The following is a 27,446-nucleotide window of genomic DNA, read 5'->3' as shown; positions in this document are numbered from 1 at the left end:
GCCGCATTAGCGATGCCGTTGCGTGTGACATCGATTAGCGATTTTGCATTGTTGCAAAACAGTGAAAAATCGCTAATCGGCGACACGGGGGTCCATTCCCAATTATCGTTACTTCAGCAGTAACGAGGTTGTTCCTCGTTCCTGCGGCATCACACATCGCTGCGTGTGACGCCGCAGGAGCGAGGAACGTCTCCCTACCTGCCTCCCGGCCGCTATGCGGAAGGAAGGAGGTGGGCGGGATGTTACGACCCGCTCAGCTCCGCCCCTCCGCTGCGATTGGGCGGCGGTTCAGTGACGTCGCTGTGACGCCGCACGGACCGCCCCCTTAGAAAGGAGGCGGTTCGCCGGTCACAGCGACGTCGCCGGACAGGTAAGTATGTGTGACGGCTCTGGGCGATGTTGTGCGCCACGGGCAGCGATATGCCCGTGTCGCGCAACAGATGGGGGCGGGTACGCACACTAGCGATATCGGGACCGATATCGCAGTGTGTAAAGTAGCCTTTAGGCTATGTGCGCATGCTGAGTATTGGTTGCAGAAATTTCTGCACCAAATCTGCATCTCTTGGCAGAAAAATCCGCAGCTTTCTGATGCATTTTCTATACATTCTGAAATTCTAAATCTGCAAGAGAAAAAAAAAACGTACACAAAACTTCAGGATTCTCATTGACTTTGCTGGCATAAGGTTCTGCATGTAGTTTTGTAACAACACTGCACTCAAAAAACGCATCCAAAGACACTATAAAATCACACAGTGTGCACATACACTTGATCATATATGGCTGAAATTATGCAACCAGTGTATAATATATGCTGCTTGTGAATCGGGCAGCATGTATCCGCTGTCGGGTTTCTTGTAGGGAGAGTGAAAATTGTCTGTAACTATATGTCACGTTTAGTGGTCACATGTGATGCCTCCTCTCCTAAAGGTGGCTTTACACACTGCAACATCGCAAACGACATCGCTGTAACGTCACCGGTTTTGTGACGTAATAGCGACCTCCCCAGCGACATTGCAGTGTGTGAAACACATCAGCGACCTGGCCCCTGCTGTGAAGTTGCTGATCGCTGCAAATCGTTCAGGACCATTCTTTGGTCCTTTGTTTCCCGCTGTGCAGCAAAGTCTCAGTGTGTAAAGGGGACTTTAGGGGTACTTCACACACAGCGAGATCGCTACTGAGTCACGTTTTTTGTGACCTCATTAGTGATCTCGCTGTGTGTGACACTGAGCAGCGATCTGGCCCCTGCTGTGAGATCGCTGCTCGTTACACACAGTGCTGGTTCGTTTTTTTATTGTTGCTCTCCCGCTGATAAGCACACATCGCTGTGTGTGACAGCGAGAGAGCAACAATCCTGAATGTCCAGGGAGCAGGAGCAGGCGTCTGACAGCCTGCGGTAAGCTGTAACCAAGGTAAACATCGGGTAACCAAGGTGGTTACCCGATATTTACCTTCGTTACCAGCCTCCGCAGCTCTCACGCTGCCAGTGCCGGCTCCTGCTCCCTGCACACGCTAAGCGAAGCGGTGTGCGCTGGTAACTAAGGTAAACATCGGGTAACCATACCCGATGTTTACCTTAGTTACCAGTGTCCGCACCTTCCAGACGCCGGCTCCGTGCAAGCGCAGCGTCGCTTGTCCGTTGCTGCTGGCTGGGGGCTGGTCACTGGTCGCTGGTGAGATCTGCCTGTTTGACAGCTCACCAGCGACCATGTAGCGACGCAGCAGCGATACTGACCAGGTCAGCTCGCTGGTGGGATCGCTGCTGCGTCGCTAAAGTGTGACGGTACCCTTACAGCGACTTCGTTAGCGACTTCCCTTTCAAAAAGCTGCTTTACAACGTCCCCAATGACTAGCTAGGTCGTTCTGCAGGTCCGGATCGCTGTTGCGTCGTTGGCCAGGTCTGCCTGTTTGACACCTCACCAGCGACTCACCAGAGACTTTCCAGCGATCCCGGCCAGGTTGGGATCGCTGGTGGGATCGCTAGAAAGTCTCAGTGTGTAAAGGGGCCTTAAGGATGCTCTGTTTAGGCTACTTTCACACATCAGTTTTCTGCATTCAGGCACAATCCTTTTTTTTCCTGATCCAAAGGATCCGGGGAAACAATATAAAACCGTATCCACCGTATCCGGCTTTTAACGGATCCGTTATGCCGGATGCGTAAAAAAACGGATCCGTTTTGCATCCGTTTTTGCATCCATTTTGTCCGTTTTTTTGATGGATCAGTTTTTTTAATTTGGTGCATGCGCAGTTTACAAAAACAGATCCGGCAGCCGCATCCATTTTTTACCGCATTGCGCCGGATCCGGCGTCCATAGGCTTTCATTGTAAAACACACCGTATCACGCCGGATCCGGCGCGATGCAGTTTTTTTGCCGGACAAAAAAACGTTGCAAGACACGTTGCCTCCGGCCGCCGCTTTAATTAATTTTGCCGCATCCGGAAAAAAACGGATGCAACGCAAAGCCATCAGGTACAATCCGGTAACAATGCAAATCTATGGGGATAAAACGGATGCGGTACCGGATCCGTTTTACCCGTTTTTTTCCGGATTGTACCTGATGGGAAAAAAACTGATGTGTGAAAGTAGCCTTAGTGTGCATTTATGTAGCAAAGACTCTGTATTCCTGCCCATTCATTATATTCCACACGCTCGGTGACTGGCAGCTTCCCAGTAGTATAACATTCACTGGAGGCCGTAAGAATGACATTGCATTGTCCTGTGCAGCCCTCTGTCATTGGAGCTCTGTAACAGCTCAGTGCGGGGGAAGTTTAGGCTGCCTCTTGTTAGTGCCAGAGCCACTCCTTATATGTGAAATTCCTTCCTTCCAGTAATGCTTTCCATATGTGCCATTCCCAGTCCTGTTCTCCTGAACTTGGTGACATAAGAATGTGGGCTGTTCCTTATAACCCGGCTTCCTTCCCTGTTTTTCATACACTTCTCCTTTATAAAGTGCAGAATAGGGCCCAGCAACGTCCTGCTGTTTGTATTATGGCAGATCTTACATGATAGACTCATACAGTACTACTCCTGCTATTAAGATTTCAGTTCAGGGGTCTTCGCAAAGGCTGCTTTCACACATCAGTTTTTTGCCATCAGGCACGATCCGGTAAAAAAACTGATGCGACGGATCCGGCGAAAAAACGGATCAGTTGCATCCGTTTTTTCTATTAGTTCCTTCAATTTTTTGACAGATCCGGTGTGATTCTGAGCATGCTCAGTTAAAAAAAACGGATCCAGCGACCGGATCCGGTTTTTGCCGCGTTACACCAGATCCGGCGTCCATAGGCTTCCATTATAAAACACGCCGTTGGGCGCCGGATCCGGCACGATCATTTTTTTTTGGCTGACCAAAAAACGTTCACTTCAACGTTTCATTCGCCCACCGGGCAAGTACATTTTGCCGGATCCGGCAAAAAACAGATGAAACGCAAGGCCATCCGGCACAATCCGGCGCTACTGAAAGTCTACAAGGGAAAAAACAGATCCAGCGGCAACAGACGCCACATCCGTTTTTTTTAAATTTTTGCCGGATTGTGCCTGATGGCAAAAAACTGATGTGTGAAAGCGGCCTAACAATGACATTCATCCACATATCAGTGCATAACATGTATATAATGTACAAGTAGATTATTTCATATTGTATATAAGTACTGATTTTATTTCTTACAAGGTAACTTGTCACTAGTCAGTATATACATACTGCTTTGCTATTAATATGGTATATTAATATGTGTGTGTATGTATGTATATAATATATATATATATATATATATATATATATATATATATATATATAAAATATACTGTATATATAAAATATACTGTATATATAAAATATGTTTTAGTGTGGCCTGTGTCTGTTTGTAACCAAAATACTGCCATCAAGTGGTTGGATGACCACATGACACACTAAAGCACTTCTTTATGTGAGCCAATAGAGGGGGTCATGACACTTAATTGTTTAGACTGTAGACTCCACTGTAGCCCAAGTTCACCAGCGAGGGGAGTGTGTGTTTGTGTGTGTGGGGGGTGGGTTATTGGTTGAAGGAGAACGATGCCATGCCATCCATTCACCAGTGTAATGAAGAGCAGCTCCTTATACGCAAACTGCCAGCGCCCATATTGAAGTGCTGGACAAGAATGTACAGCGTGAATGGGTTGGGAGGAAAAAGCCATCTTGTCAATTCTCTCTGAACTGTGCTTTGTGCATTGGAGAGAAGCTCCTGCTTCACTAACCTGCGCGCTTGGCCCAGCTGCTGCCGCTTCATCAACTTTACTACGGTCACCATCCTGGGATGGGCTAACTACTAGTATGTATGTATGTATGTATGTATGTATGTATGTATGTAAATGTATGTAAATGTATGTATGTGTTTGTGTGTGTGTGTATATATGTACAGTGGGGAAAAAAAGTATTTAGTCAGTCACCAATTGTGCAAGTTCTCTCACTTAAAAAGATGAGAGGCCTGTAATTGACATCATAGGTAGACAACAACTATGAGAGACAAAATGAGAAAACAAATTCAGAAAATCACCTTGTCTTATTTGGCAAGATTGTTTTTGAAAATTCTGGTGGAAAATAAGTATTTAGTCATCTAAAAACATAGAAGATTTCTAGCTCTCACAGGCCTGTAACTTCTTCTTTAAGAGGCTCCTCTGTCCTCCACTCATTACCTGTAGTAATGGCAATTCATCTTTTACATTTTAAAAATTACACAAAGGAAAATAGTCCAATGCAAAAGTTTGGACACCCTTAAAGATTTGTGTGCTGAAAATACTTCAACCAAGGTTTTAGACCTTAATTATTGTGTTAGGGGTATGGCTTGTTGTTCACTATCATCGTTCGGAAAGGCCAGGTGATGCCAATTTCACTAATTCATAAAAACCCAGCCTCTTCTAACCTTGTGCCAATAAACAGCAGCTATGAATTCTTCTAAGCAGCTGCCTAGCACTCTGAAAATGGTGGAGGCCCATAAAGCAGGAGAAAGCTATAAGAAGATAGCAAAACGTTTCCAAGTTGCCTTTTCCTCAGTTCAAAATGTAATAGAGCAATAGCAGTTAACAGGACCAGTGGAGGTCAAGATAAGGTCTAGAAGACCAAGCTAAATTTCTGTGAGAGTTGTTCATAGGATTGCTAGAGTGGCAAATCAGAATCCCCACTTAACTACTAAAGACCTTCAGGAAGATTTAGCAGACTCTGGAGTTGTGGTACATTGTTGTACTGTTCAGAGACACTTTCACAAATATGGCCTTCATGGAAGAGTCATCAGAAGAAAACCTCTCCTTCTTCCACAAGATAGCATTCAGGGTCAGAAGTATGCAAAAGAACATCTAAACAAGCCTGATGCATTTTGGAAACAAGTCCTTTTGATCAATGAGGTTAAAATGGAACTCTTTGGCCACAATGATCAAAGGTATCTGTGGAGAAAAAAGGGCACAGAATTTAAGGAAAAGAATATATTGCCAACTTTTAAGCATGGAAGTGGATCAATCATGATTTGGGGTTTTGTTGCAGCCAATGGCACAGGGAACATTTCACTGGTAGAAGGAAGAATGGATTCAATGAAATTTCAAGAAATCAAACACCATCTGTAAAAAAAAAAAAAAAGCTGAAAAGAGCATAGCTTCTACAAATGGATAATGATCCTAAATGCATGTCAAAATCCACAATAGACTACCTCAAAAAGCGCAAGCTGAAGGTTTTGCAATGGCTCTCACAGTCCCCTGATCTGAACATCACTGAAAATCTGTGGCTAGACCTCAAAAGATCAGTGCATACAAAAACGAGCCAGGAATCTCACAGAACTGGAAGACTTCCAAGGAGGAATGGATGAAAGTCCCTCAAACAAGAATTGAAAGACTCTTGACTGGCTACAAAAAGCGTTTACAAGCTGTGACACTTGCTAAACGAGGTGCTATGCTGTACTAACCATTCAGGGTGCCCAAACTTTTTGCATCGGCCCATTTTCCTTTCTTGTTAATTTTTAAAATGTAAAAGATAAAAGTACATATATTTCTGTTTTGCCTAAAATACAAAGGAAATGTAACTTTATCTTTATGCCTTTAGAGATCAGATCATCTACAACTTGCATAAGTGTTCACAATATCAGTAATTTTGACCAGTAGTGCACAAACTTGCACTCCACTGTGTATGTAGATGTACAGTGTGTGTGTGTGTGTGTGTGTGTATACAGATCCGTTAACTGATTGTTATTCATCTTCCATTTGAAACTGATCCAGTAAGCAAAAAACGGATCATTTACAAGTGAAAGAAAAATGCATGGCTAAATAGCAATCGGTTAACAAATCCGTTTTCCATAGACTTCAATGCAAATGGATTCTCCCCAAAAAAATCAATTTTTTTCCAAAATGGAGAAAAAATTGTATTTGCACAACTTTTTTGCCAATGGATTGCTGTTGGATCCATTCTGACGGATGATTACTGGACATGTGACTATACGGAACTGTTTCACTTTTGTGGAAACTTCCTGCATTGACGTGCTTCTAATGTACATTGATTCCGAGCTGCAGCTGAGGGTATTGGTTATTGTGGGAGGTGGTAGAGCGATGACGGCTTTTACTTCTAGCATAAAGTTAGATTATATAGATAGTATCCTTATATAAATATGGTTTTGCTTTGCAGTCTATGGTTGGGCATGTTGGAACTGATAAATGAATGGAGAATGGGACGTAGGGCCCGTTTCAGGTTGTCACTTGGTGCTCTCTGTGGAATGCGGATTTGTTCTCAGAGCTGTGAACAAGTTAAGAAGAAGGTCAGCGACATGAATGTATTTCCTCTCAGCCTTGTAAAGACCTCACTGTAGTCACTGGCTGCTGGAACGAGGTCGAGCTGGAATCATTATTAACTGAGAACAGACATCTTTGTCCTGGAGACGCCCCTAGGTGTGATCAGTCTTCAGCAGCCCAATGACTGTCTTCTTATAGTGGTCAATCTCACAGAAAATGCTGACGTTTTTCCTTTCACATGCTTCACACAATCTTGTTTCCTCTGAGTCCCCGACAGCCATCTTTGAGTCAGCTGGATTACATATCTTAGGCTACATGCGCACGCTGCGTTTTTTGTCGCGTTTTAGCCGCTTTTTTTGGTGCAGTTTTGTTGTCAAAACGTTCTGACATCTGACTTCCCAGCGAAGTCTATGAGAAGTCAGATTTGTTGTGCGGACATTGCAGTTTGTCAGTGGTTTTTTTTTTGTCAAAGGTTTGTGACAAAATAGATGCAGCATGTTCATTCTTTCTTGCGTTTTTGTCAACATTTGTCACTCATTGAAGTCAATGAGGGCATCAAAAACGCAAGGGAAAATGCATGCTATCAAATTGGTGCGTTTGGCATGCATTTTGCATGCGTTTTACCTCCATTTTTTTTCAACAAAAATGCAGCTCAGCAACTTAGTTCTAGAATGACAAAATCAATGCTGGAGTGATTTTGACATTCCGGTGTTTGTGTGTCATGTCCGTGTGTCAGTGACTGTGTGGTGCCCGTGCCAGTGTGGGGCCCGTACCTGTGTCCGTGAGAGTCGGTGCCGTGTCAGTGCTGTGTCAGTGTGGTGCCCGTACCCGTGTCCGTGAGAGTCGGTGCCATGTCAGTGTCGGTGCCTGTGTCGGTGTGGTGTCTGTCTCTCCTGCGCTCTCTCTCGTTCTCCCCGAGCAGTACATACTTACCGATCACCGGCAGTCACACTGCTCCCCCGCCTCTCATCTTCTTGCCGACCCGCTCATTAGCCTCATACATATTGACTCCTCCCCCCGTCTGTGATTGGTTGTAGTCAGATGAGCCCCCATGCTGAGTGACAGCTGTCTGCCTGCAACCAATCACAGCCGCCAGTGGGCATGTCTAAATCGTACAGCGCTAAAGAGTCGCTCTATCAGCGGTGGAGGACTCAAGCTGTGACAGCAAACACCTGCGTAATGGCACCGCTGATCCCGCTGCTCACTTCAGTCACTTGGTTGGTTTGCCCTGACAGCTGGAGGACTCCAGCTGTGAAGCGACAGGCTCCACAGCTGGAGTCCTCCAGCTGTCACCGCAAACCGCCCGAGTGACTTAAGTGAGCAGTGCAATCGGCGGTGCTGTCTCTCAGGTGTTTGCTGTCACAGCTCGAGTCCTCCACCTGTGAGCGCACATCAGGCCGCGACTGAAGTGAGACGCAGCTGGAGGACTCAAAGGGGGGGGCACGCGAGGCTCACTTCAGTAGCGGCCTGAACCGCAGTGAACCTGGCCGTGACATCATTTCTGCGACACCTGCCGTACTGCGGGACCCGTAGCTGTGACGTCAGGGGTTCACCCTCGTTTATTCTGATCGCTGTGGCTCTGTCCACACTCACAGCTGACAACCATGCTGTATGACCACTGGCTGTGACAGGACAGGGATGTAGCAGAGCCGAAAGCATCGTGGGACCTCGTGTGGATCACTTCGTACCTGGGGGGGTGTTTTGGGGGTTAATAAAGTGGTGAAAGAGGATGGCTTTTTATTTTATTTCAAATAAAAGATTTTCTTGGCTGTTTGTGGTTATTTACTATCACTTACAGATTAGCGATGTGGGGTGTCTCATAGACGCATGACATCACTAACCTAGGGCTTAGTGGCAGCTATGGGCTGCTGCCATTAACTACTTATTACCCCGATTGCCACCGCATCAGGGCAACGGGAAGAGCCAGGTCCAGCGCCAGAATTGCCACATCTTATGGATGCGCCACTTCTGGGGTGGCTGTCGGCTGCTATTGTTAGGCTGGAAAGGGCCAAATAACGATGGCCCTTCCCACCCTAATAATATCAGCCCTCAGTTGTCTGCTGCACCTTGGCTGGTATTAGAAAAATGTGGGGATCCCACGTCATTTTTTTTTTTGTTTGTTTGTTTTTTAATACATCAAGTAATTAAAGAAAAAAAAGTGTGGGATCCCCTCTATTTTTCATAACCAGCCAAGGTACAGCAGAGAGCTGAGGGTTGCAGCCTGCAGCTGCTGCTGTTCCTGTGCTGGATATGAAAAATGGGGGGGACCCCATGTTAATTTTTTTTACCCCAAAAAAATAAAAAAAAAAAGATAACCAAGCTGGCTATCAAGCTATTCTGTTATTTCTTTCTATGTATTCTTTCTGTTCTTTCTTATCTAATCTATATGTTCTTATTATCTATCTATCTATTCTTTCAGTTTTTTCTATCATCTATTCTAGCTACCTATCCATTATCCTTTCCTATCATATTTTGTTTCTCCTTTAAAAAAACGCAGTGTCAAAAACGCATCAAAATCGCACTAAAAACGCACCTACATTACAAGCGTTTTTTGGGACGTTTCCAGGAGCTCTCTGACAAGTTGCAGTTTTGGTTGCAGTTTGTGTGCAGAAAAAACTGCAGCGTGCGCATGTAGCCTTATATTTGTGTATATGGAGAATATCTTTGTCAGTTTATCCAATATAAAAAGTGTAATTTTGGGGGAAAAACTCCTCATCACTCCTGTACAAGTACGTCTAGCTCCAGCTTTTAAAGAATTTGTTTAATCCATGTTGATCACATGCTTATCTTTATCAAGGCTATATCATTAATAATTGTAATGCTTGTGTTTCCTAAATCTATTATTAAAGGGAATCGGGGAACAGGTAATTTTATGTATCCTGAGAACAGCATGATGTAGGGTCAGAGACTCTGATCCAGTGATCTGCCACTTACCAGGTTGTGCTTTGCTATTTTAATAAAATCAATGTTTTATCAGCAGGAGATTATCACTGCAAGACTAGGTGTCTTGTGCCTCCTAGTCAGCTGCTCTGTGTAACTCTGCATACATCACTGATTAGCAACTTTCTGTCAGATGTAGTATACACCAAGAGCTGCTAATCAGTCCTGAAGGTCCCTGTCAAGCAGTGGCCAAATTCTGGAAGTATTTTTGCATTGGGATAGGTTCAACCACAAATCTCCTTGTAAAGACATCTCGTATTACATTCTTTAAAATTTGTTGTCCACTGTTTGGCCAAACCCTTCTTATTTGCTATATTAACCAAAACCAACCAATCCATATTTTACCATGACAGTGAATACATATTGTTGAAAGAATTCATAAATTGTACTCCACTGAATAGGACCAGGGCAAATCGCTACATAATGATCAAAACCAGAAAAATGTCAACAGAGCCCAAATTGAAAAACTGCAAAAACCTTATTGAAATCAGGGAGGTGACATGCGGCACAAAACACAAGAAAGGATACGGTTACCAGGAAAAAACAATCCGTGTGATGGGATGAATGATAAATGATTAAGAATCTCACCTGCTGAATACAATCATAAAATACATATTATATAGTGTGCTAAAAAGATGTCAAAAATAGCCATATGTATAATATGGAGGCTTCACCACCATGTAAATGTCAGGCACAAAAAACACCATAAATACTGACTACAGTGCAGAGTCATTGAACATAATGAACATGGCTACGCTGATTGTATATAATGGCATATACCAAGATCTGGTGACATATAATTATGAGACACAACGATCAGTAACGGACAATGGTGAATTTGGAATTATTAGTTTGGTGATATACCTGAAGGGGTGATAGTGAATAGCCACCTAGTACCACGTCCACCCCCGACAACCGTTTCGGCTGAAAGCCTTTGTCAAGGGGTGGACGAAACGGCCATCGGGGGTGGACGCGATACCAGGTGGCTTCACCTATCACTCCTTCAGGTATGATATCACCGAACTAATCGTTCCAAATTCACCATTTTCCCGGTTATTGATCATAGGATCTTGGTATATGCCATTATATACAATCAGCGTAGCCATGTTCATTATGTTCAATGACTCTGCACTGTAGTCAGTATTTATGGTGTTTTTTTGTGCCTGACATTTACATGGTGATGAAGCCTCCATATTATACATCTGGCTATTTTTTACGTGTTTTTTCCACACTATATATATGTATCTTACGATTGTATTCAGCAGGTGAGATTCTTAATCATTTATCATTCAACTCATCACATTGTTGTGTTTTCCTGGTAACCAAGTCCTGCCTTGTGTTTTGTGCGGCATGTCACCTCCCTGATTTCAATAAAGTTTTTGCAGTTTCTCAATTTGGGCTCTGTTCAAATTTTTCTGGTTTTGATTATTTGCTATATTGCCACTTCAAAAATAAAAATGGCTTGAAGTAGCCTCTGGTGCCAGGTCTCCTGGGGCATGCAAGATGGTATATCGAAGGGAAAGTCCAGCTTCACTGATAAAAGGGTTAACTTTGATGGTCTAAATAACATCTAGTGAAAAAGTTAAAATTCACATACAAATGTTTTAAAACTAGGGATGAGCCGTTCCAAACTGTAAAAGTCCGGATCCGGGATTCCGGGTGCACGATCGGAATCCGGCACTGGGAAAAATAATTGAAAAATAAAGAAAAAACGAAATAAAACAGCGTTTCATACTTACCGAGACTTGGTGTCACGGCGGCACACTGCTTTCGGGTCGTGCATTCACTTCCTGTATTGTGCATCGTATACACACAGCTTTCCGTGTTTTCCCCGCCCACCGGCTGTCCTCTCGTCTGTGATTGGTTGCAGGCAGACGCGCCCCCAGCCTGTGAGAGTATCTGCCTGCTGTGCAGTTATCGTGGCTCAGTCATGTCTGCAGAGCCAGCCGTCATGCTCTATGGCCGCTGGCTGTGTTATGTAGCTAAGCTGAAGCGACGTGGGACCTCGTGTGGATTACGCCGGACCTGCAGGGTGTTGGGGGTTAATAAAGAGGTGAAGGAGGGTGTGTGTTTTGTACTTTATTCCAAATAAAGGATATTTCTCTGTCCTGTGTATATTTACATTCATTTACAGGTTAGTGTAATGCAGGTATCTTATAGACACCTGTGCTATCACTAACCGCACGTCGTTTTTTGAAATTTATTTATTTTAAATAATAAAAAAAGCCGCATCACCGGCACAGCCGCGCACACTTCTGACAGGAACATGCATGTGTTTCTGAAAGACATGCACATTCATCATACTTACCCGCAGACACTTGCACTACTTTCCTCGCCCACCGGCCGTCCTGCCGCCTGTGATTGGTTGCAGTCAGCTGCCACGCTGCCACTCTGCCACTCAGGGTGGGGGTGCGTCTAACTGCATCTAATTACACGCGCCGGTGGGATTTGACAAAAAAAAAATACACCCTCTGGTAGAATTTGACAACTGTAAACAATGCGTTTGGAAAAAAAACCCCATCCAAAATGCATGTGTTTTGAATGCGTTTTGGATGCATTTTTGACAGTGCGGTCTCATGGCGATTCAGATCTGCTTCATCCTGTCCTGTCTCAGCAGCGCCATAGAGAATGATTGGCTGCTGACAGCAGACAGACAGAGCGGCGCAATGAGAATAAACTCTGGTGAACCTCTGACATCCGTGCCGCCATACAGGCAGTAGTGCGGGGTCCGCAACTGTGACGTCAAGGTTCACCCGAGTTCATTGTCATTGCGTGGCTATGTCTATGTGTCACTCACTTGTGACCGCAAATCAGTGAGGGCACTGCTGATAGTGCGGCTCACTTCAGTCACTCGGGTAATTTGCTGTCACAGGTGGAGGACTCTAGTTGTAGCCACGGGTAACCTGAGTGACGTCACTGCTGATAGCGCGACTGTGTGGAGGTTACAGCGAGTGGTCGTGCCCTATGGCCGCTCGCTGGGAGTGTCAGATGTAGTGGTGATGGAAGCATAGTGGGACCTCGTGTGGATTACGTTGAACCTGGAGGGTTGTGTTGGGGTTAATAAAGTGGTGAAAGTGTTATTTTATTTATATTTTTTGTCTTTAATTTCAAATAAAGGATTTTTTTTTCATGTTTATTTACTTTCACTTACAGTTTAGTGATGAGGGTGTCTCATTGACACCTGCCATCACTAAGCTAGGACTTAGTGACAGCTATGGGCTGCCATTAACTCCTTATTAGCCTGATAGCCACCGCACCAGGGCAGTCGGGATAAGCGGAGTAAAGTTCTGGGATTGTCGCATCTAATGGATGTGGCAATTCCGGGCAGCTGCTGGCTGATATTTTTAGGTTGGGGGGCTGCCAATCAATAGTCTCCCCAGTCTGTAAATACCAGCCCTCAGCTGTGTTGCTTTATGTTGGCTGGGTATCAAAATTGGGGACACCGCACGTCGTCTTATTTACAGTGGTACCTTGCTTAACGAGAACAATCCGTTCTGGGACTGTGCTTGTTAATCAAGTTACTCGTTCAGCAGAGCAAGATTTCCCATGGGAAATCATTGCAATGCTGACAATTCGTTCCACAATTTGTTAAATGTCCCATCCTGGTCCCCTTTTGTCATTCTACACATACGCACACAAACATGTACAAACACACACAAACTCACACAAACACACACGCACACGCACATATTATATGCTCACCTTACGTTCCGTTCCATCGCCGGTCTCCTGGGACTTGCTGTTCTCCGGTGCGGGCCGTGTATCAGGTAACCAAAACGACGAGGGCGAAACTTCCTGCCAGAGTGCTGACGTCAAAGGCAGAGCCGCTTGCCTCTGATTGGCCAGCGCGCTGCCTTTGACAAGCGGTGACAGGAACCAGGAAATTCCTGCTTCATTGCGATGGATGCCGATGCCTGGAGCAGAGCGGCGCGGCGCACTACAGGACCCAGGAGGCCGGCGATGAAACGGAAGGTACAGATATTATATTCTCACCTTACCTTCCGTTCCACCGCCGGCCTCATGGTACTTGTAGTTCGCCGCAATGTACCCGGGAACTAAAAGTACCATGAGGCCGGCGGTGGAACGGAAGGTAAGGTGAGCATAATACTGTATGTGTGTGAGTGCGTGTATGTTTGTGTGTGTTTGTGCGTACATGTGTGTTTGTGTGGATTGCAAGTGCGGGTCAGAGTGCGGTGGATGGACGAAACCGGAAGTGTGTGCGGTGAGTATTTTGCTCGTACAGCAAAGCTTTCTCGTAAAGCGGGTTACAAATTTACAGAAAGCTTTGCTTGTTAAGCGAAATTCTCGTTAAGTGGGTTACTCGTTAAGCGAGGTACCACTGTATTTATTATACTCAACTAACCACAGCCGCCCACCAGCGGCTGTGGTTGGTTGCAGTCTTACAGCTGTAACTCAGCATGGGGGCTTGTCTGACTGCAACCAATCATAGGCGCTGGTGGGCGGGGGAAGCAGTGAATCTGAGATGAGCCTAATGAGCGGGCGAAGTGAATATGAGATGAGCCTAATGAGTGGCAGGCACTTTCAGAAGCAGGAGAGGCCACAGGAGCAGTGTGACAGCTGCGCCGTTGATTAGTGAGTATAAAGGGGAGAGACCGACCGAGAGAGAGCGAGAGACTGAGAGATCTGCATTTTTGTTGACAAGAATGGATCCAAAATACAACCAAAATGCACAGCTAAACATTTCGGTGGCGTTTTGAAACACCTCATTAATTTCAATGGGTGGAAAATGTATCCAAAACACAATGAAGAAGTGACCTGCTTTTTTTACGCAACGATGTTGACAAATATTTGTCAAATGAAACTATCTAAAAAAAAGCAGTGTGTGCATGGAAATTTATGATTTATCATAGACTTTTCTGCGGAAACAAAACGCATGCATTTTGTCAATGACAAAGTGCAGTTTAAAACGCAAGAAAAAACAGCATGCGCACATGGCCTAACACTTCCCAAACCCAAGCTTTTTCTGATCAAAGCAAGATCATAGGTTTTGTGGAGCCAGCATACAGTTATAAATATTGGGTTTTGCCTAGATCCGATAAATATGGTATCCACATTTTCTGCATCGTGATTACAAAGGGAAAACTTGCATATTTTTTTTAAAACTGAGACTGCTTACATATGATCTCCAAATATTGCTCATATGGATGATGCTATCCATGCCATGTTTAATCTCTTTAGAAAGATAAAATTGTGATAAACATGACCACAATATCTTCCACCTGGTACCTCCAGGGACAGAGAGATCCTGTAAGATAGGGATCTCCTAAAATTCAGAAGGTACGGCCCATCCTACAAAAAGCCCCACATGAGCTCATCAAGGAGAGGTATGTGGGAGTGATATTCATTGTTAAATACAGCAGTTTGAATTGACACCTTGTTCCATGCCAGTGAGGTACATGGCCTTATAGGATTGTTCCACATTACATTGAAGTCCTTCCTTCCCTAAATCTGAAACCATTTCTGTGACCCATGTTTAGTCATTATCTTTTGTTATTCCCTTTTATTTTATGTAATTGTATATGCTGTTTTGTTTTGTCCCTTTTGTAACATCTCTTGTATAATTTTAAAAACACTGCCTATTTTTCAATTTAAATATATAAAATGTAATAGCTTTGTTCCTCTTGCTCTATGAATCCGCATCCCCGAAGCCATACACTATCTGTAACGGGTGTCCAATCAACCTGTATGATCGATTGGTGGTAGCAGCTAGTAGCTTCTATTGTTATTGTGGAGTTGGCCGTGACTGTACTGAAGTATATTTATATTCCATGTGTTGGAATCAGCTGTATATATATATATATGTATGTATATGTATGTGTATATATATTATATATAGTGTGTATATATATGTATATATATATATATATATATATATATATATATATATATATATATATATATATATATATATATATAATATACTATACCCTCACTGTGGGCTCCCCAATAACCTGCCTTATAGTTCAAGCAGTTTCAGCTTCCTCCATTAATTGTCTGTCAATTGTGTAATTGTTCTGATGATTAGAGGCAGCCAATTGCTTTTAATGACAAATTTGTGGCAGTGATGGGATATCTGTGTGCTCCCACCCGACTGTGTTCTTGACACATGCGTATAAAGTCCTTTCCCTTACTTGCTGCAGAAATGTCTTTTGAGTTGGCCTTTTTGCTACTTTTGGACTAAAAGAGAAAACATGTGACACTCAAAATATGTCGTCAGAACTGCAAAGTGTCAAATATAAAGAACTGAAACATTTTTAGCATTTATTTGGAATGTGAAAAAGGAAACGTAACTAATGTTGAATAATTCTCTTTTACTGTAGCTTCGCCAACCGAGTTTTGAAATGAGGATCCCACAAAGCCCCTCAGATCCTGCAGATGGCAGTAAAGTGAGTAATCTATGTAACTGTTTATTCATATTTTTAAAATATATATATTTTTTCTTTTTTATTGACTGAGTTAGTGGGCTTGTTCTAACTGTATTACGGTTGTTTTTTTTTTATGTTTGTTTTTTCAGAATATGGTATGCATTATTGAGATATATTATATAGTGGGTACAGAAAGTATTCAGACCCCTTTACATTTATCACTCTGTTTCATTGCTACCATTTGGTAAATTCAAAAAAGTTATTTTTTTCTCATTAATGTACACTCTGCACCCCATCTTGACAGGAAAAAAAACCAAACGTAGACATTTTTGCAAATTTTAAATATCACATGGTCATAAGTATTCAGACCCTTTACTTAGTATTGAGTAGAGGCACGCTTTTGAGCTAGTACAACCATGAGTCTTCTTGGGAATGATGCAACAAGTTTTTTCACACCTGGATTTGAGAATCCTCTGCCATTCTTCATGGCAGATCCTCTACAATTCAGGCAGGTTGGATGGTGAAGATTGGTGGACATCCATTTCCAGGTCTTTCCAGAGATGCTCAATTGGGTTTAGGTCAGGGCTCTGGCTGGGCCAGTCAAGAATGGTCAGAATTGTTCTGAAGTCACTCTGTTGTTTTAGCAGTGTGCTTAGGGTTATTGTCTTGTTGGAAGGTGAACCTTTGGCCAAGACTGAGGTCCAGAGCACTCTGGAAGAGGTTTTCTTGCAGGATATCTCTGTACTTGGCTGCAGTCATCTTTCCTTCAATTGCAATCAGTCATCCTGTCCCTGCTGCTTAAAAACACCCCATAGCATGATGCTGCCACCATCGTGTTTCACTGTAGGGATTGTATTGGGCAGGTGATGAGCAGTGCCTGGTTTTCAAAACACATATCGCTTAGAATTATCACCAAATAGTTCTATCTTTGTCTCTTCAGACCCAGACCAGAAAATCTTATTTCTCATAGTTTGTGAGTCCTTCATGTGTTCTTTTTTGCAAACTCTATGCTGGCTTTCATATGTCTTGCAATGAGGAGAGGCTTCTGATGGGCCACTCTGCCATAAAGGCCCAACTGGTGGAGGGCTGCAGTGATAGTTGACTTTGTGGAACTTTCTCCCATCTCTCTTCTGAATCTCTGGAGCTCAGCCACAGTGATCTTGGGGTTCTTCTTTACCTCTCTCACCAAGGCTCTTCTCCCACGATTGCTCCGTTTGGCTGAATGGCCAGGTCTAGGAAGAGTTCTGGTTGTCCCAAACTTCTTCCATTTAAGGATTATGGAGGCCATTATGCTCTTATGAACCTTGAATACTGCAGAAATTATTTTGTAACCTTGGCCAGATCTGTGCCTTGCCATAATTCTGTGTTTGAGCTCCTTGGGCAGTTCCTTTGACCTCATGATTCTCATTTGGTCTGACATGCGCTGTGAGGTGTTATATAGACAAGTGTGCGCCTTTTCAAATCAAGTCCTATCAGTTTAATCAAACACAGCTGGACTCCAATGAAGGAGTAGAACCATCTCAAGGAGGATCACAAGGAAATGGACAGCATGTGATTTAAATATCAGTGCCTGAGCAAAGGGTCTGAATACTTATGACAATGTGATATTTCAGTTTTTCTTGTTTAATAAATTTGCAAATATTTTTACATTTGTTTTTTTTCTGTTAAGATGGATGATGGGGTGCAGAGTGTACATTAATGAGAAAAAAAATGAACTTTTTTGAGTTTAGCAAATGGCTGCAATGAAACAAAGAGTGAAAAATTTAAAGGAGTCTGAATACTTTCCATACCCACCATGTATGTATGTGTATATATGTTTATGTGTGTGTGTGTGTGTGTGTATGTATATATATATGTATATATATATGTATATGTATATATATATATATATATATATATATATATATATATATATATATATATATTTGTGTGCTTTTAATTTGAACATCTTGTATTAATACAGCTTAGCTGTTTCCTATTTAATCTTATTAATCTTATACCAACTTTTTTTCTTTATGCAGAATGGCAATCTCCGTCCATTACCTCTCTCCGGTCATGTGGGGTTTGACAGTTTACCAGATCAGCTGGTTAATAGATCAGTCCATGAAGGGTTTTGCTTCAATATATTATGCATAGGTAAATTATCTATCATCTCCCTATCTCCCTATCTATCTATCTATCTATCTATCATGATATTACTATGTTTACCCATTAAAAAAAAAAAAAGTATTTACGTTGCTTAGTATCAGTACTGAACAAGAAGATAAGAAGATAAAAGCAACATGAAGGGAGACCAGCTAAGGACAGGTTTTCACAGGTATATATAGGTACAATACACATCGATCGATGCTATAACGAGTTGATTGGCACTTGCTGGTAGGTCTATTTACATGTGCAGCAAGGAAATTGTGTATAGGGGTTAACCATTATCATTTTGATTGCTCTGTCATCATATACTTATATTGTTGGCAGCATATACCCTGTTTACACATCCACATTGCAACCTTGTAAGCAGAACTAAAGTCAAAAAACCTGCGGAGGGAAAGCCAAATGATTCTTAGCCAAGATGATAAAACAGAGAACATAACAGTTGTGGAAGTACATAATTATCACAGATATCACAGATACAGAGTGTCCTTCCATATAGCGGCAGCTGTAAAGGGCATGCCATTCTTTGACTGAAGCGCTGAGTGCATTACTTCATCAGATTCATATCATGTTCCCTTATTTATATCAGTTCTGCGATCGTCCTCATCTTGGTATCCGCCATACATTTCCTGACTTCCTGCTGTCACCACCAGAGAACTGGTGTATGCAGAGAGAAGATGGCACGAGCAGGGATTGACCTTCTCTCTGGAATACACGCTGTGGCCAGTCGCTTGTTTCTGCTTTGTTTTTTTGTTTTTTTAACAATCGCTGGAGGTTAGGTTGGACTTCATCCAACTGGATCTGGCACACATCCTGGAATGACATTTTCGTGCCCGACCCTTTTCCTGTAGTTTTGTCACAAATTTAGCCCTTTTTATTTTGTGATATACAATTTCTGTGCGATTGATATATTTTTTTTTTTTGTTTAGAATATGGGGAACTTTTACTACATTTCAGTTTGTATAAACAGGATAATGAGATAGCTAAAAAGTATGTTTTGCTGTCACTTGCCATAAATAGGGCAGTTTTACCCTTGTCTATTATTTTTCGCAGTGTTTAACTTTCCTGTTATTGAATATTTTGAAAGAGTGGGTTTTTGTTTGTTTTTTTTTTAACTGGGAAAATGGGTCATTTTAACTTTATTGTTTTAGACACTTTTTATTTTTACTTTATTTTTTAGTCATTTTAGGGGATTTGAACCTGTATGTTGATGTTTTATGAAGCCCACAAACTCTCCATTACAGGGGGACAAACGTGAGAGCAATGGGAGCTTTCAGTAGGCCCCTGGTAGCCATGCTAACACATTGGCTTCTCATGGTACCAACAGCCAAGCTATTTATATGCTACTACCAGTAAATGGTAAACCACCATTATCGGAGCTGCTGTTATTGGCAAACGATTATAAAGGATACTGCTGGGCATCGTGCTCGCTCAACTCCAGAGTCCACTATTTACAACCCCTGGAGGCCATATAATGTACATTTAAACTCTGTGGTCTTGAAGAGGTTACAAAAATTACACAGGTCTCCTAACATGAACTTCCATCGTCATAGGCATATATGAGGCTGTATGTTTGGGTCAGGAGACCCATGGAGCGTCCAAGCATTGTAGTCCATACATACACCGTGAAATACATCCATCGGAACTCTGCTTTAGAAAAAAAAGCTCAATGTCTAGGCGCATATCTTATGCTTACAAAAAAATATATAGAACTCTATTTGACTTCAATGGGCAAAACAGCATTGAAAACCACATTTAAAAAGTGTTTGCTGCACACTGTGATCCACCAGTACAGAATAGGACTTGTTTCTCCACTAAAAAGGAAACACATTCTTTAATAAGAAACCCAGCCACCTTTGGGCAATGTGAATAAACCAAGCAATGCTTAAAACTAATCTAGTATATTCATAATATAAACACTTTCTCTGGTTTTTATTTTAGGGGAGACTGGGATTGGTAAGTCAACACTGATCAACACCCTGTTCAACACTAATTTTGAAGAAAATGAATCCAGCCATTTTGAGTCTTCCGTAAAGTTAAAATCCCAAACCTATGACCTCCTTGAGAGCAATGTGCGTTTGAAGCTGACTATTGTGAACACAGTGGGCTTTGGGGACCAGATAAACAAAGACGCCAGGTATGTTCTGCAGAACTTGCCTTGCAATGGATATTTAAGCTGGAAAAATGTAGACGTCTCGGCTCTCATATGTCTGTTCTAGTACATACAGAAGTATCTTTTCTGTGTTGTGTGGTTACTTTGTTATTCCTCCGTGATATACAGAGTAACCCGGTTGCGAGCATTTCGCTATACGAGCAAAGCTTGCTGTAAATTTGAAACTCCGTTTACGAGCAAGCTTTGCTGTATGAGCAAATACTCACTGCACGTACTTCCGGTTCCGTACTTTCACCGTGCTTTTACCTGCTCTTGCAGTGTGCACAAACACGCGCACACACACATACTATGCTCACCTTACCTTCCGTTCCATCGCTGGCCTCCTGGTTCTTGTAGTTCGCCGGTACAGGATGTGTATCGGGTAACCATCGCGACGATGGAGGAACAACCGCTACTCAAAGGCAGCGCACTGGCCAATCAGAGGCAAGCGGCTCATGCCTTTTGACATCAGCGCGCTGGCAGCGGAAGGTCCGGCATCGGTCGCGATGGTTACCTGATATTCATCCTGTACTGGTGAACTACAAGAACTAGGAGGCCGGTGATGGAACGGAAGGTAAGGTGAGCATAATGTGTGTGTTTGTGTGCGTGTGTGAAATGGCACAATAGGGGACCAGGATGGGACACTGAACAAATTGTGGAACGAATTGTCTGCATTCCAATGATTTACTATGGGAAATTTTGCTTTGCTAGACGAGTAACGAGTAACTTGGTTTATAAGCACACTCCCAGAACGGATTGTTCGTAAACCATTTAGCCTACAACTATTTAATCTAACTCCACATAAAAACGTGGGCTGTGCTCGGTTACATGTTTCTGTTCTCAAAACAGAGGGGTGTAACCTACTGTCAATCGCCTCTGTTACTCTGTTATTACACACCAACATACAGTACTTAACCCTTCTTTCTGCCATCAGGATGAAAATCAGAACATTCCCATGCACACCAAAATCTCTTTTAAAGGGGTTGTCCATCCCCAAGGACAATTATTATTTTTTGCACTTGGGTTTCGTTACAAATTTTGCTCTTACAGACTCTTTTGTTTCCCTGAAGAAAAAATGTTTGTGAAAAAATCCAGCATCCGTGAATATAATAAAATTTAAATTTTAATGAAAAAAGGTAAAAAAACATGAAACTGTTTCATGAAAGCATGTGTAGACACACAGGTCTATGCGTTTCAAGCCAATAGACTGCTCTTCTCCTAATCATGTCATAATTAAGAGCAGTCTATCGGCTTGAAACGCATAGACCTGTGTGTCTACACATGCTTTCATGAAACAGTTTCATGTTTTTTTACCTTTTTTCATTAAAATTTAAATTTTGTTATATTGACGGATACTGGATTTTTTCCCAAAAATTGTTTTCTTCATGTGAACACCTGAATGCTGGTCCAGGTTTCCGAGCACCGCACCCACATGCCTGCTGTCTGGTGAGCTTGTTACTCTCTTTATTTTTGTCTTTTGTTTCCCTGCATATTCAACTTTGATATAGTCTGTGGTCTTAAATCAGCAATTGGGAGCTCAGAAACAGACAGATATAAGGGTAACAAACTCCCCATTAAACAACAGTTATAGGGTCTTGATTGATGGATTCTCAGTTAACACATTCTGCCGTCAGTAATAAACATTACAACCAGAGACAGTAGAAGGCAAATGGTGCAAATTTTTTTATGAAACCTAATTTCAAAAATGATTTTAAGTCCCTATAACATGCATTTAAAGGGAATCTGTCAGGTGATTTTTTTTTTTTTTTTAGTACAAAACTGATATCCTGCAATAGGGCTTGGGCAGCTCTTTCAGGACCAGTAACTTTTATTGCTCTACCTTATCCTGTTATCTTGCTGTAAGCCCTGGAGTGTCGTGCGCTGACTAATCAAGCATATGTGAATTCAAACTGATTAAGCAGTGCTCCCCACGCCCACCTCTCCCGCGCTGGCATCAGTGATCGCTAAAATCTTCACTGTCATTTACTGTCACTGCCGAGAAGTGGGCATGGAGAGCAGTGAATATTCAGTTTGATTTACGTATTCTTGACTTGCCAGCAGGCAGCACTAAATTTCTTCGGGGCTTACAGCAAAATAACAGGAGAAGGTAGAGCAATAAAAGTTATTGATTCCCTTTAAAGGCGTTGGCCATTACTTTCTTAGCCTCTTTCATTTCAGATGCACCTCTCCCCTCTCCCTGCAACTCTTTCCAGTGTTCTCACTTGTATACACTCTGCTGTATACATGTTCACCCTGCTCTATACCCTGTGTAATGTACAGTATATAACCCTCCTGTACGCCCTCCATTATGTACATACATTCATACAGCTTTCTCCCTCCATCCATACTATTACAGCAGAAAATGATTAGTCAGTGAGGGGAAGTAGCAGATAATCTTTATTGCCTTGGCTGGTGTTCTGGTACTTTGTGTTACTTTTATGCTATGTATCAGTAAGACGTATACAGCAATGTCCTTTACATGATGTTATGCTGATGCTGTGTGTGACACTGGGAGAGGAGTGAGTGTGGGGGGGATTAAGTGGAGTTGCAGGGGGGATTAAGTTGAGTTGCAGGGGGGGTGTACTCACTACTATACTAGCTTGCAGCCCAGGACAAGGGATGATGGGAAATGTAGTAAGAAGGGAGCAGAGGATTCTGAACAGGAAGTGACGGCTGTGACAGCAGAGCTGGTGCCAGGGACACAAATGAAGCAGAAAGCAACATGAAAATTGGCAGAAATAGTATATGGGGTTCTTTGGGGCATTATTAATCTGCATTTATGGAAAAAACAGTAAATGATTTAGCATGGTCGACAATCTCTTTAAGAAAAAATATATTCTCAAAGGTGGACAATACTTTAAAGGCTCTGGTATGATCATTATGTCACCTATGATGTTAGTATTTGATATATCCATAGACATGCAATCAGATGCCTTTCTGGTTGGCCAATAATGGTATTCTACTGCACACTGACCCATCATATGATCAATATGTGCCCATGTGGCACACCCTGGGTCAGTTTGTAGGAGCATAAAGTCAGATGCCTTGCCAATAGGCCCCAATGAGTGTGGAGCATTTCAGCCTTCTGTTGTAGCTATATCTCAGTAGGTTATGGTCATTGAAGGTCTGTATAGTGTATACACTGAAGGTTTTCCATGCACACACTCCTGGTCAGAACAAGTTGTAAACAGGCCTTCATATGTATGGTCCTCTTGAAAAGAGCAGACAGATGGAATCCGCCTAAAAATGCTGCTGTATGCACATATCCTATAGGGGTAAATAGGTAGCATCATACAGTGATCAGTTGGCGCCTCTTTGGTGAGCACTGTTATATCAGCCTTTTCCACTGCTATAGCCTACATTTTATTCTCTTCCAGCTACATGCCCATCGTTGACTATATAGACACACAGTTTGAAGCCTATTTACAAGAAGAGTTGAAGATAAAAAGATTGTTGTACAAATACCATGACACTCGCGTTCATGTGTGCCTTTACTTCATCGCTCCCACTGGACATTCCCTCAAGTCTCTTGATCTCATAACCATGAAGAAGCTAGAAAGCAAGGTACTATTTTCTGATGGCCTGAATTATTGATAGTTATTCTTCATTGTAGCTAAAGCCTGACATTGTGGAAAGGATCCCACCATTTATTAGATTAGTGGACATAAAACTCATGATATATCTTTAAAGGAAACCAGTCACCTGATTCATGCTGCCTGACTTATAGGTAGCAGAATCAGACATTGGCTGCATGATTGCAGCCTGGTATATTTTACTCAAACTCTATGGTGTTATCTAGTAAAAATATTTTGAAAATTTGTCTGACTTTTTCACCTCTTCCCAAACGGCGCAAGTTGGGAGTGGGTGTATGGAGAGACCCCATGAGCCTGCCCCATAGCCGGTAGCTAATGGCTCTGCCTGCAACTGTTAACTTGTTAAATGCTCCTGTCAATCTCTGACAGTGGCATTGACAGCTCATCAGCATGGGGGAGGGTCGTTCTATGCTCCTATCGACTGCCCTGTAATGTAATTGTAGGGCGCTGATGACTTCCTCCAACAGCTGGGTATCTAAAACCTCCGTGCCCGTCATCCCGGAACTCTGTTGAAACCCATCTGTAGATGAGCTTCAAAGGAGACTGTGATTTTTGCTATGTACAGCAATACTGTGTCATTGATCGGTCAAACGATCATAGGTGCAAGTTTCCTAAGGAGAAAAACAAATACAGTGTAAATAAAAAAAAAAAAATGTTTTTAATATTTCCTCCCATGAAAAATATATACTGTAAAAAAAAATAAACCATACACATCTGTGGCATCGCTGTTTTAAGTAGCCTGATCTGTAAACAGAAAAAAATTCCAAATGCCAAAGTTGCATTATTTTTGCTCACCACTACGCTGCAAAAAATATAGTGATCAAAATAACATATCTGTCCCAAAATGGCTTCAATAAAAATTACATGTCGCCAAGCAAAAAATAAGCCCTCCACAGCTCCATCGAATGAAAAATTAAAATATTTCAAGCGAAAGAATAATTTTTTTTTTTTCCAAAATCTGTTTTTTAAAAACTGCGCAAGATTGGTTTATCTGTAATCTTACTGATGAGGAGAATCATGATGCCAGGTTATTTTTACCATACACAATGTAACAACAATCCCCCCCCCCCACCAAGAATGTCAGAGTTGCATTTTGTTTTTTGCCATAATTTCATCACACTTGGAAATTTTTCCTGTTTTCTAGTACACAGTGGTAAAATGAATGGTGTAATTCAAAAGTACAACTTGTCCTGCAAAAAAACAACCTCTCATATGGTTATGTAAGGAAAAATAGTTTTTTTTTAGAAGACACAAAAATGGAGATTGGCTGTGTCGAGAAGGGGTTGAGTATGTTTATTCTTAAATGTCGCAATGTTTCAGAGTAAAATCCTGCGGCCAGTGTCTGATTCATACTGTTATGTTCTGTGCACTGACTTTCTGTCCAGGTGTGTACATGAGTTGTCTTTTATCTTACGTGTGGAATGTGCTCCTTCTCAGGTGAACATCATACCTGTCATTGCTAAAGCAGATGTGATCTCAAAGTCAGAGTTACAAAAGTTCAAAACAAAGCTGATGAGTGAGTTGGTGAGCAATGGCGTGCAGATCTACCAGTTTCCAACAGATGATGAGACCATCAGCAAGCTGAATGCCTCCATGAATGTAAGTCTCCAGTGATGTGCGTTTACATGATTAGGATTGTGACTGTATAGTCGTCAGCCTCTGTATTTGTTATGGGTTGTCGTGGTTTATGGTGCTGACATTACAATACCCAACAAGTTAAACTTTTTTGCTGCCAATTTCTTGCTATGTATTATAAGTATTATAATATGTAGAGTAAACTACGGTAGTTGTACAAGAACTTGAGATTATGGTAAATGTTTTTTAATTGGCTTTTTTTTTTTTTTATATACGTTTTTCTTACTGCAGACTCAGCTTCCTTTTGCAGTGGTGGGGAGTATGGAGGAAGTTAAGATCGGAAACAAAATGGTAAAGGCTCGGCAGTATCCATGGGGCACTGTGCAAGGTAAAGAAGTCCATCTTGTACATATTCAAGACTATGTTTGAAAAAAGTCTTTATCTAGCCAAAATTTTGCATCTTCAAAATGAAATTCCCCAATGATTCTGTATGCATGACATCTGCAATAGTTGCTATATGACATTGGATTCTGCTAGGTTCCCATATGTGGGCGATATGGACGTGGCTTTATGTAGACACGCAGCACAATTATCCACAGACATTTGAGGAGTGCTTTTCATTTGCTGTATGTGTGTATATGTATGTATGTATGTATAATATATAGACAGTACAGACCAAAAGTTTGGACACACATTCTCATTCAAAGAGTTTTCTTTTTCATGACTCTGAAAATGGTAGATTCACATTGAAGGCATCAAAACTATGAATTAACACATGTGGAATAAAATACTTAACAACAAATTGTGAAACAACTGAAAATATGTCTTATATTCTAGGTTCTTCAAAGTAGCCACCTTTTGCTTTGATTACTGCTTTGCACACTCTTGGCATTCTCTTGATGAGCTTCAAGAGGTAGTCACCGGAAATGGTTTTCACTTCGCAGGTGTGCCCTGTCAGGTTTAATAAGTGGGATTTCTTACCATATAAATGGGGTTGGGGCCATCAGTTGTGTTGTGCAGAAGTCTGGTGGTTATACAGCTGATGGTCATACTGAATAGACTGTTAGCTGCTTTTTTCTTGCCATAATAAAAATTCTAAGTAAAGAAAAATGAGTGGCCATCATTACTTTAAGAAACAAAGGTCAGTCAGTCTGAAAAATTGGGAAAACTTTTGAAAGTGTCCCCAAGTGCAGTTGCAAAAACCATCAAACACTACAAAGAAACTAGCTCACATGAGGACCGCCCCAGGAAAGTAAGACCAGGAGTCACCTCTGCTGCAGATAAGTTTATCCGAGTCACCAGCCTCAGAAATCGCAGGTTAACAGCAGCTGAGATTAGAGACCAGGTCAATGCCACACAGAGTTCTAGCAGAAGACACATCTCTAGAACAATTGTTAATAGGAGACTTTGTGCACCAGGCCTTCATGGTAAAATAGCTGCTAGGAAACCACTGCTAAGGACAGGCAACAAGCAGAAGAGACTTGTTTGGGCTAAAGAACACAAAGAATGGACATTAGACCAGTGGAAATCTGTGCTTTGGTCTGATGAGTCCAAATTTGAGATCTTTGGATCCAACCACAGTGTCTTTGTGCGACTCAGAAAAGGTGAACGATGGACTCTACATGCCTGGTTCCCACCGTGAAGCATGTAGGAGGAGGTGTGATGGTGTGGGGGTGCTTTGCTGATGACACTGTTGGGGATTTATTCAAAATTGAAGGCATACTGAACCAGCATGGCTACCACAGCATCTTGCAGCGGCATGCTATTCCATCCGGTTTGCGTTTAGTTGGACCATCATTTATTTTTCAACAGGACAATGACCCCAAACACACCTCCAGACTGTGTAAGGGCTATTTGACGAAGAAGGAGAGTGATGGGGTGCTACGCCATATGACCTGGCCTCCACA

At 42.2% G+C, this 27,446-nt stretch overlaps 1 protein-coding gene across 1 annotated transcript in view; it reads left to right on the top strand.

Annotated features, from left to right (window-relative positions):
* The window catches only part of SEPTIN10 (septin 10), a 101,255-nt gene that overhangs the window by 8,520 nt on the left and 65,289 nt on the right, over nt 1-27,446 (top strand). The window contains exons 2-7 of the mRNA XM_075334274.1: nt 16,027-16,092; nt 18,093-18,207; nt 20,161-20,356; nt 23,749-23,935; nt 25,402-25,563; nt 25,831-25,927. Of these exons, the coding sequence (XP_075190389.1) occupies nt 16,027-16,092; nt 18,093-18,207; nt 20,161-20,356; nt 23,749-23,935; nt 25,402-25,563; nt 25,831-25,927 (823 nt within the window). The remainder of the gene's footprint in view (nt 1-16,026; nt 16,093-18,092; nt 18,208-20,160; nt 20,357-23,748; nt 23,936-25,401; nt 25,564-25,830; nt 25,928-27,446) is intronic.

Source organism: Anomaloglossus baeobatrachus, chromosome 2 (assembly GCF_048569485.1).
Source record: "Anomaloglossus baeobatrachus isolate aAnoBae1 chromosome 2, aAnoBae1.hap1, whole genome shotgun sequence".
Lineage (NCBI taxonomy): Eukaryota > Metazoa > Chordata > Amphibia > Anura > Aromobatidae > Anomaloglossus > Anomaloglossus baeobatrachus.
The sequence above is the reverse complement of the archived record's forward strand: the minus strand, read 5'-3'. Positions and strand labels throughout refer to the sequence as shown.